This window comes from Dryobates pubescens, chromosome 11 (genome assembly GCF_014839835.1).
Source record: "Dryobates pubescens isolate bDryPub1 chromosome 11, bDryPub1.pri, whole genome shotgun sequence".
NCBI lineage: Eukaryota > Metazoa > Chordata > Aves > Piciformes > Picidae > Dryobates > Dryobates pubescens.
The window spans coordinates 5786186-5797147 of NC_071622.1; the positions used below are offsets into that span (position 1 = coordinate 5786186).

The window sequence follows — 10962 nt, forward strand, 5'->3', positions numbered from 1 at the left end:
GGCTAGGGGAACAGAGCTCTGTCAGCAGACAAGCACTGCCCTTTGCCTCTACCCACTTCAAGGAGGGGAGCCGCTCGCTCTCAGTCTCTGGAGGAGCCAAAACGTTGAAACAAGGTTGTATCAGAGCTTGACATTCCTCTCAGGTGGAAAGATAGTTTCCATTTGTGTCTTGAAAAGCTCAGGTAGACAGTTGTTGAAATGCTTCTGATGCTGCCTGACCCCTCCGCTGAGAGCGTGGCTGCAGTTGCCTCCCTGTGACTTTAGGGCTGTGCTGCTCCCAGACAAGTTGGCTGCTGGCAGTGTGGAAAATGGCCAAAGATTCAGGCTCCAAATAATCCTGGGGGAGAGGGAAAATAGCAGAGATAAGGCTCTTTGGCTTCTCCCCAGTCTCTTCTGTTGACCACAAACCAGTGTGTGATACTGCTTGCTCATTCAGACATGCAAAGGCAGTTGAATATACTGCTGCAAAAAAGTAGTGGCCTCCTCTGGACCAAAATAGGATTCCTTAATCAGATCCAGGTTGGATTTTTTTTGTTATTATTATTATTTTAAATGAAATGAACCTTGCAAAAGCAGGAACCTTGTGGCCCTGATCCCACAAAGGACTTCGGGACAGGCTGTTGTAGGTATGTGAATACTAGCCTTGCTGGAAGAGCCTGTGGGCTTGCAGTGCTTAGCATCCTGCTAGTCTGAGACCAGGAGCCTCAGCATTCTGCAGGATTTATCCCTCAGGCTGCAAGAACAGTCTGTAAGGAAGGCAATGATGGAAAGATATTGAGACACCTGAACATATCCAGAGAAGGGCAGCGAGGCTGGTGAGAGGTCTGGAGCATAGCCCTATGAGGAGAGGCTGAGGGAGCTGGGGTTGCTTAGCCTGGAGAAGAGGAGGCTCAGGGGAGACCTTACTGCTTTCTACAACTACCTGAAGGGAGGTTGTAGCCAGGTGGGGGTTGGACTCTTCTCCCAGGCAACCAGCACCAGAACAAGAGGACACAGTCTCAAGCTGCACCAGGGGAAGTTAAGGCTGGAGGTGAGGAGAAAGTTCTTCCCAGAAAGAGTAATTTGCCATTGGGATGTGCTGCCCAGGGAGGTGGTGGAGTCCCAGTCCCTGGAGATGTTAAAAAAGGGACTGGTCGTGGCACCTGAAGCCATGGTTTAGTTAGTCATGAGGGGTTGGGTGATAGGTTGGACTTAATCCCTGAGGTCTTTTCCAACCTGGTTGATTCTATGATTCTGTGAAGAGAGAGGTGAAGGTTGTGTGGAATGGATCCTGTGCTGATCCAAAGAATCCTTTCCAGAAACACACCAAATAATAATGTGAAAACTTCAGGAGACAGGGAGTGCACATTCCCTTCAAGAGGTTACCGTAGTGTTTTTCACTGTTAAATCCTTGTGATTCCTTTCTAGTGTAGGGGTTGGGGTTTTTTGCTCTTTTTTGTTGTTGTTTGCTCTTGGTTGAGCACTTCTTTTCTTTCAGCTGTGTGGTTAGACTTCTTGCCAGCCAGCTTGTTTACATACTTCCACAGGCTGGTCCCAGTGCTTTAAGCAGATGTATTTTTCAAATCTTGATTAATAAATTTTTGGTGACATAAATAGGTCTGGTTAGTTCCAAGAGTAATTGTCTCCACTAGCAGAACATTATTTCTGATCACCAGAAGAAAATAATGTGATCAACTCCTTTCACATCTGTTCATTAAATGGAAAGTGGGGGGGGGGTGGGGGGTGGAGGGGAGGGGAAAAAAGAATAGGGCAAAAATTTGTTTGAAAAGAAACAGGAAGCATATGCTTAATATCACTTTAAAAAGAGCCTAGCCATCATAAGGTTAACATCAAATCACAAATGCAAAACAGCCATTATTGTATTTACTCCAAAAAACCTCTCTTTTGCTGTACTGGCTCTTTAGGGTTTTCAGTTGAAACGTGAGGGTTTTTTTTCAGTGCTCCATCCGTGTTGGCACGTTGTCTCGATAAGCTCCTTTCATCAGGTATTATTGTAGGAAAGGCTGGCTGAGTCCACATTTGTTTACATTTATTAAAAATAGCTGTCATGTGTTTATGTAGCTCCTTTGATCCTCAAAAATCCCCAAACACTTAGTAAGTTATGCTTAGAAGAGGCACTTCCTTCACCCTGAACAGAAACTCTGCCGGGACTGAGGCACAGCGGCGGATTAAAACGGCGCAGAAATAGCAGAGCGCCGTCAGTTTTCCATGAGCTTCACAACAGTTACCAGGACTGTAAAGGTGGTTTGGATTTAGGGGCAAAAAGTACTGAAAAGGGCATGTTCCTGGAGACTGAATGTTTTGCATGTACTTGCTTCTGCTTTGCAAATAAAGAAGCAGTGGTACCTACTGCACGAAGCACAGGGAGCTGGGGTTGTTTAGCCTAGAGAAGAGGAGGCTCAGGGGAGGCCTTACTGCTGTCTACAACTACCTGAAGGGTTATTGTATTCAGGTGGGGGTTGGTCTCTTCTCCCAGGCAACCAGCACCAGAACAAGAGGACACAGTCTCAAGCTGCACCAGGGGAAGTTTAGGCTCGAGGTGAGGAGAAAGTTCTTCCCAGAGAGAGTCATTTGTCATTGGAATGTGCTGCCCAGGGAGGTGGTCACCTGGAGGTGTTCAAGAGGGGATTGGATGTGGCACTTGGTGCCGTGGTTTAGTCATGGGGTCTGTGGACAGGTTGGACTTAATGATCTTTGAGGTCTTTTCCAACCTTGGTGATTAGCCTGGAGAAGAGGACACTCAGGGGTGACCTTATCACTCTATACAACTACCTGAAGGGAGGTTGTAGCCAGGTGCGGGTTGGTCTCTTCTCCCAGGCAGCCAGTACCAGGACAAGAGGACACAGTCTCAGGCTGTGCCAGGGGAGGTTCAGGCTAGATGTTAGGAAAAAGTTCTATACAGAAAGAGTGATTGCCCATTGGAATGGGCTGCCCAGGGAGGTGGTGGAGTCGCCATCACTGGAGGTTTTCAGGAGGAGACTTGATGGGGTGCTTGGTGCCGTGGGTTAGATGTTTGGGTGGTGTTGGATTGGTTGATGGGTTGGACGCGATGATCTTGAAGGTCTCTTCCAACCTGGTTTATTCTATGTATTCTATGTATTCTGTGATTCTGTGAATCTACTGTTTCCAGTTTGGGGCATCTTGCTCCAGAGAATCACACGGTGTTAGGGCTTGGAAGGGACTATTAGAGATCATCTAGTCCAACCCCCCTGCCAAAGCAGGATCACCTAGGGCATGTCACACAGGAACACATTCAGGTGGATTTTGAAAGTCTCCAGAGAAGGAGACTCCAAAACCTCTCTGGGCAGCCTGCTCCAGTGCTCCATCACCCTCACTGTAAAGGGGTGTCTCCTCATGTTGAGAAGGAACCTCCTGTGCTCAGCTTGCACCCCTTGTTCCTTGACCTATCACTCTAATATTCATGAGAAGACACTCATCAACTAGGCAGAGCCTGGTAAGAGCAGAAGAAAGGGTGGAGGAAAGGCAACTGAGGATTTGCAGAAAGAATTGTTTGTTAATTGAGAAAGGCTGAGGTGAAACATGGTTAAGTCTTCAAAACACATGAAAGGCTGCTGAGAAGAGGAAAGGAATAAACCTGTCCATGGGGACAGGAGAAGTCATAAACTTGCACTATAGCAAAGGAGATTTGGTGAAGCATTAGGCAGTAATTCTGGACACCAGGAATGATGAAATGCTGAAACAGATGTCTGCAGAGACTCTGTAATTGCTATCAGTGTAGAGGTTGTTCTGAGACTGGATTTAGACCTCAGTGACAGGAAAAGGTTTAGAAAGGGTTCCTGCCTTTGGGACAGATGGGCCAGAAGGTCCCTCCTGGTCCTGTCTTCTGTCATTCTGCTGTTGGTGGCACATGTGGTCAGACGAGCCCCGCTTGATAAACCAAGTCACACTAAACATTGGTCTGTGGAAAGTCCTTACATGCTAAACCAGACCAGAAACATCCCCAGAGGGCTGCATGTGTGTTTGGTTTATTCTTCAGTTTTAAAATGCTCCCAAATCATCAAGGTGCTTCAGCCTGCCCCCAGTGTAGACGAACTGAATCATGTAATTGGATTCAGTAGGGTCTGCTCCCAGAGCCTGTGCCTGAGGGCCCATTTCTGGGGAAAAGTTTTACACATTCTAATGATGGTAAGACAATGTATGACTAATGCACTGATTTGAAAAACTGCCCTATTATCTGATCAAAAGTACAAGCTCATGAATGTGATACCGCAGGTCATTTGGCTGAAGGATACCTGGAGCCTTCCAAACTTTAGAAGCAATCTCATGCACGGAAGCAAAAAAGAGAGGTATGAACAGTGCAGCCTGTTCACCATAGATCATGTGGAATGCTTTGTTAAAGGTATTTTTATCAGACACAAAAGGCTGAAATACACAATATGCTGAGCTGGCAAGAGGAGGCGTAGTAATAATTTAGCTTATTATCCCTCAGATCTGTGATTCGGTTTTATTACTTCTCTATGCTCATTTCAGGAATGATCAAAACCTCCCTGAGGACAGTTGAATGTTTCCAGTTGAGTGCAGGGGACTCAGCTGCTGCTTTCATCCTTAGGGAAGGTCTGGGGGTCAGCGAGATCCTGTGTGCATGTGCAGACATGCTCAGAGGGAGCTTGGAGAAGTCATCTCCTGACACCAGGGCCATCTCTAAGATTAGGCTGTGATCTAACCTGGCTGTCTAGGGCCCCTCTGTAATCCCTAGGAAGAGAAAGACCCCGAGCAAGAGTAAGTACCCCCTGGAGGCCTGCAGTGGAATGAGGTGGACCACCTGCTGGAGAGATTTCTCTCCTCAGTCGCTAGAGAAACAGCTTAGCTACAAACTTGGACCAGAGGTTTTACAAGGAGTTTTGTAGCATTTGGTGAAAGCAGTCATGCTCTTTAAATGGCTCTACACCACCTTGGCAGTCAGCTAGAAGTAAAGTTGCTTTTAAGAAAATGTCATATCTGGATAAACTGTGATTCATTTGCCCTTAGCATGCTTTGTACACATTGCTGGAAACTGTTCTTCTCTTGGAAAGCACTTAAGGATTTTCCAGTCCCACCTAACAGTATTTAGCTTAACAAGGAGGCCTGTAGAGAACTCTGGGGTCTTGAAACCAGAAAATTACCTCACTGAGTGGTCAAAAATCTGCAGGTCTTTCTACAGGAAACCCTGGGATTTAAAGTAAACTGGAGGGCTCTGGGGTCTGGTTTGGTTTGGTTTTGTTTCCTTTGGTTTGGTTTGGTTTCATTTAGTTCCACAGAATCAGAGAATCACCAAGGTTGGAAAAGACCTCAAAGATCATCGAATCCAACCTGTCACCACAGACCTCATGACTAAACCATGGCACCAAGTGCCACATGCAATCCCCTCCTGAACACCTCCAGGGATGGTGACTCCACCACCTCCCTGGGCAGCACATTCCAATGGCGAATGACTCTTTCTGGGAAGAACTTTCTCCTCACCTCGAGCCTAAACTTCCCTTGGTGCAGCTTGAGACTGTGTCCTCTTGTTCTGGTGCTGCTTGCCTGGGAGAAGAAACCAACCCCCTCCTGGCTACAACCACCCTTCAGGTATAGACAACAATAAGGTCTCCCCTGAGCCTCCACTTCTCCAGGCTAAGCAACCCCAGCTCCCTCAGCCTCTCCTCAGGGCTTGTGTGTGAGGCCTCTCCCCAGCCTTGTTGCCCTTCTCTGGACACGTTCAGGTGTCTTAATGTCCTTCTTAAACTGAGGGGCCTAGAACTGGACACAGTACTCAAGGTGTGGCCTAAAGTTTTGTTTTGGTTTGGTTTGGTTTGGTTTTTTTCATAAAAACAAACCCTGTTTTCCAGGGATAGAATAGAGTAGAATAGAATAGAATAGAATAGAATAGAATAGAATAGAATAGAATAGAATAGAATAGAATAGAATAGAATAGAGAATAGAATAGACTAGACCAGGTTGGAAAAGACCTTTGAGATCATCAAGTCCAACCCATTACCCAACACCATCTAATCAACTAAACCATGGCACTAAGTGCCTCATCCAGTCTCTTCCTAAACACCTCCAGTGATGGTGACTCCACCACCTCCCTGGGCAGCACATTCCAATGGCCAATCTCTCCTTCTGTGAAGAATTTCTTCCTCACATCCAGCCTGCACCTCCCCTGGCACAGCTTGAGATCAAAGTATCAAAAGTATCAACACACAAAAAAATATCTAAAACTTCTGTCAGTTGACTAGAAAATGGAAACATCATCCAGAAATGTAAGATGTTGGTCTAAGGCTTCTTTAGATGTAGTCCCTTAGGTGTAGTTGGCTGAGGAATGGTCTCATGATTCTTGCACGGGTTCCCTTGGCAACCTGTGTCCCCTGTCGGGCACCTCACACCGTGCACCCCTGAGGCGCAGAAAGTCTGTTTGTACAAGGGACATTTTCATCTCACTGGAGGATCAAGCCCATAGAATGTTTTAGGAGAGGGATACACCCAAACTGCAAGCCTAAATGGCCCTTTGGCATTGTTTCTGAAATTGAAAACCAGACCCTCCTTGCAGTTAAAAAACAATAATTGAGGGCTAAATTGTGTAGTTGTGCAAAGTGACAAACAGTAACCAAAAGCTGAGTGCAAGCACCCACCCATACTTACCTTAGGGAAAACTGGTACAGAAGGAGGGGAAAAAACAAAACTGTGATCCCACTGTCAGCATTGCCAGATCTTTCTGGTTTTGAACTCACAGTCAAATCATAGAATTGTAGAATCAATAAGGCTGGAAGAGACCTCAAAGATCATCAACTGTATCACCACAGCATCACTCAACAGGATAAAGGATCTGGATGAGAAGCTGGAGGATGGCTGCATTTCTGTTGAATTGCTCAGAGCATGTAGTGCCTAGTTTTATCAGAAGCATGCTTTCATGATGCATGTATTTGGCATGGGAAGGCTGCTCATACTTGAGGAGCTGGGAGACACAGTTCCTAATCTGGTGTCATTCTTGCCAGCACTAAGTTAACCACTCGAAAAAGCCTGGTCACATCTGAACCAGCAGCATTAGCTTATCCTGGATCAACTCTTTGTATTGAGGGACTCCAGTGGTTTTGATGCAGTATAGCAGAAGCTCTAAAGCTATATGTCTTCTATCATCAGCTCAGGACATAAACCAGCCCCTCCCCATGGGAATTTAGGTAAGAGCTTTCTCCACTAAGGCTGATTTCAGAATTCTCCAGTTACAGCAGTTTGTTCTTCTGGAACAACCACCACTTCTCACTGTCAGAAGTCCTAATACTGGTTAGATGGATTATCTATCTGCTCCCATGAAGCAATTTCCCATCTCTTTAAATCAAGACTGCTTTGGTTTTTTGCTCTAATTCATTGCACATTAGTTAAGATCACTTCTAGCTACAGAACAACTACCCCACACAGAAGTTGTGGTGACAATACAAAGGATGAGGGAAGAAATGAAATGCATTATCCCAAAACCTGGGGAGAAGTCTGATGTGCAGTGATTGTCTGTTGGATTAGAAGCTGACCCACATGAGTGTTTACTAGTGCTGCCTTCTGGGTGGACTCTGAGCTTCTCACAGTTTGTGACTGACTCAACACATTTTAATCATCTGAGCTAAAAACCTACTGTGGTGTTGCTTAGACAGAAAAAGACAAAAGCCTTCAGTGCTACTAAATTCTCTTTCTGTCTGTGGATCTGGAGCAAGGAATTGTTCCTTTTATCTGATACTATGCAAGGCACTGCTTTCTTCTTCCAAGTTCAGATACTGTAGCTAAATATTTATAGGACTGCATAGTTTCTTACCCCATAAAAAATCATCTGATGGTCATTTTCAGTGCCTCCAAATCCCCTTTATGGAAGATTTAGAAAGTAGCACAGAGCAAATGCAGGTATTAGTGTCACATCTTGTTTCCAGGGGAACTTGTCTTTTCCCTCCTTGCTGTGCAGCTGAATGCCTTGGGTTTAAGTCCAGAATCCACCTTGCTCGGTCTGCATGCTCAGTTGTGCTGCTCTGTGTATTGGATTATAGATCATCCAATAATGGATGCAATAGAAGGATTTTATGAAAAAGAGATTACAATTTAAAACTCCCAAATCAATTGCAAATGGACCTTTTTGACCTTCAGTGTCATGGGAATCATGACGAATTCCAACTTGCAAATTCAAACCAAAGAGCTAACTCAAGCTGCGATCAATAAGTAATCACACCACAACTGAGGCAAATCCACAGACAGGGAAACTTCACACTCACTCTGGTTTTGGCATTGTGCTTTGATGCAAAATGGCTTAAAGCCAGGGAAGGAGATGAAGCTCCCTGGTCTCCTGTGCTCAAGGTTATCAGCTGTGTAAGGGGATCCTGAGAAACTCTGTGTGGCTTGTTCAAACAGGGGAAGGACACTTTTGTGGCCTCTCCTAGACCTGGCACCCAGTGTCCAGTAAGACATGTCTCTGAGACATGACAGATTTTGAGGCCTTTGTTGACATGAAGATACTTAAGAACATAGGAATGAGGTCATCCTGGGTCAGGATAAAGATACATCTGTTAGTTTCTGATGCTGGCCAATAGTGGATGCTTGGAAAAAAATTAGTGCACTAGATTAAATATATCAAAAGTGATTAGGCTTGAGGAGAGCAGAAGGTTCTTCACAGAAAGAGTTGTTGGCCATTGGAATGTGCTGCCGAGGGAGGTGGTGGAGTCCCCGTCCCTGGAGGTGTTCAAAAAGGGATTGGACGTGGCACTTGAAGCCATGGTTTAGTTGACATGAGGTTTTGGGTGACAGGTTGGACTTGATGATCTTTAAGGTCTTTTCCAACCCTATTGATTCTCTGATTTTATGATCCCTCCTTCGGCTACATTCTGCCAGCAGCCAGGAACTGAGGGACATCCTTGACCAGAGATGTTTCCAGACCATCACACTTACCAACTCCTGATGCTCTCCCTGCATGTCTAATGTGTGGAAGCAATAATAATCCTCCTTGTGACTGCATCATTGTTGTTCCTGCCAGGTAGAATGGCAGCCCACAGAGCGGAGAGAAGGCTTCTCCTGGTTAATTTCCTTCTCTTGTGTTTTCTCCTAGTACCACCACGTTGCCTTCCTACATCAGGATAACCAACGGCTACATCACAGTCAAACCTCCCATTTGGATTTCAAACCGGCTGGACCAGAGACCACGTCCCGCTCGCCCATCCCAGCCTCAGCCTACAAGCTCAGCTTCAGCCAGCTTTTCATGGCCATCAGTAACTTCTCCTCTCTGCATGGTCATAGCTTCTTTTCTCCTGAACCTACTGCAGCCTTCTTGACCAGATTAGCATTACATGCAATCCCTTGGAACAGAGAAGAGAGATAATTTATGAACGAATTGGAGGTTAAGACAACAACGGTTACCAAGCTGGACCTTCTCAGTGACTCAGTAGTGCCTTCTAGCTGATTTTTTTTGTCTCTTTGCCCAGATACATTTTGAAACTCTAAAGCTTTATTGTAACACTGACTTACATCTTCTTTTTGTAGAAGGATCTTTATTTCCCATAGTGCTATGGGGTTTTGTAAAATATACATGTTCATACAAAGAGGGAGGAAAAAAAAAGAAGACAAAAGAAGAAAGAAATGGGGGGGGGGAAGAAAAGGACAAAAAAAAAAGGAAAAAAAATGTATTTATTCAACTGGTAAACTTATTTTTCTTGTTGTATATGTTAATAACATCCCTATTAATCAGTAGTGATGGTGAAACAGATAAATTAATATTTTCTATATTTGTTTTCCGACTGACAACTCTGCACACAGCTGAACTGACACCAAATGGATGCCACCTTTGCTTCTTTAGCCATTGCCTTTTGACAGCAGCTGTCCAATAAGTGCACCTCTGCTGCCGTTCTGGATTCCACTATTTAAGCCTCATTAGCATAGCTTACACTGAATCAAGCAGATCCTGCTCTCTCTGGCCTGTGCTCAGTAGACAAATCGGTGCATTTTTAACTCCTTAGCTGCTACAGTCTGAAATGCCGGTTACTTTTATGTGACTTACTGAGTCATTAGTCAAAATAACCCTCTAAGTTCCCCTGTTGTCTTGAGCTAAACTATTTAACTTCTTTGGAAATTACCTATTTCCCTCTTTGCCTGGGATTAGGACAAATTAGGACACCTTCTTCTTAATAAAAACTTGCTTTTAAACTCTGGAATAATCCCACTGGAATTATTTTTCTCTGTCCTTCATTTTATGTAAACACAAGCCTACAACCTTTCCCAGAGCAAATGAGGGCAGAATTTGGCCTGTCTGTAAGGTATAAAGACATAGTATCCTATTAACCTACAAAGCTCCTTTATACCAGTTGTATTAATGCAGATGGACAACCTGGAACGGAAGAAAAAAACGTCTGCAAGTTCCTCTTCATCTTGCTCTGGTGATTGCTCAGAGCCAAGAGCTCCATGCTGAATGATGACTAACCCAAAATCTGTTCAAGACTACATGACCCAAATTAACCCCAGTGTCCTGGAGACATTAGAATAGAATAGAATTGGAATGGAATAGAGTAGAGTAGAATAGAATAGAAATAGAATAGAATAGAATAGAGTAGAATAGAATAGAATAGAATAGAATAGAATAGAATAGAATAGAATAGAATAGAATAGACCAGGTTGGAAAAGACCTCTCAGGTCATCAAGTCCAACCTATCACCCAACACCATCTAGTCAACTAAACCATGGCACCAAGCACCCCATCCAGTCTCTTCCTAAACACCTCCAGTGATAACAAAACATTCCTCATGGTACCTCTGTTGACTTGGGAAAATGATGGCACCTTACACACTCACTGGAAAATTTGCTTCCTGTGCAAGCAGAAACTTATGATGAAAGAGAAGAACACCTTCTATGGGGGGGGAAAAACCCCCATACAATATCTGGCTTAAAACCTGTGTTCAACAAGGCATGGTGATTCCCAACACACACACCTCACCCCACCCCCCCCAAACCATGATAAAAGAAACA

General features: G+C 44.7%; 1 protein-coding gene across 1 annotated transcript in view; it reads left to right on the top strand.

The window, feature by feature from the left end:
• TRABD2B (TraB domain containing 2B) overlaps positions 1–9551 on the top strand; it is a 329959-nt gene extending 320408 nt beyond the window's left edge. Inside the window, exon 7 of the mRNA XM_054165237.1 lies at positions 9056–9551. Coding sequence (XP_054021212.1) covers positions 9056–9278 — 223 coding nt within the window. The 3' untranslated portion in view covers positions 9279–9551. The remainder of the gene's footprint in view (positions 1–9055) is intronic.
• The last annotated feature ends 1411 nt before the right edge of the window (positions 9552–10962 follow it).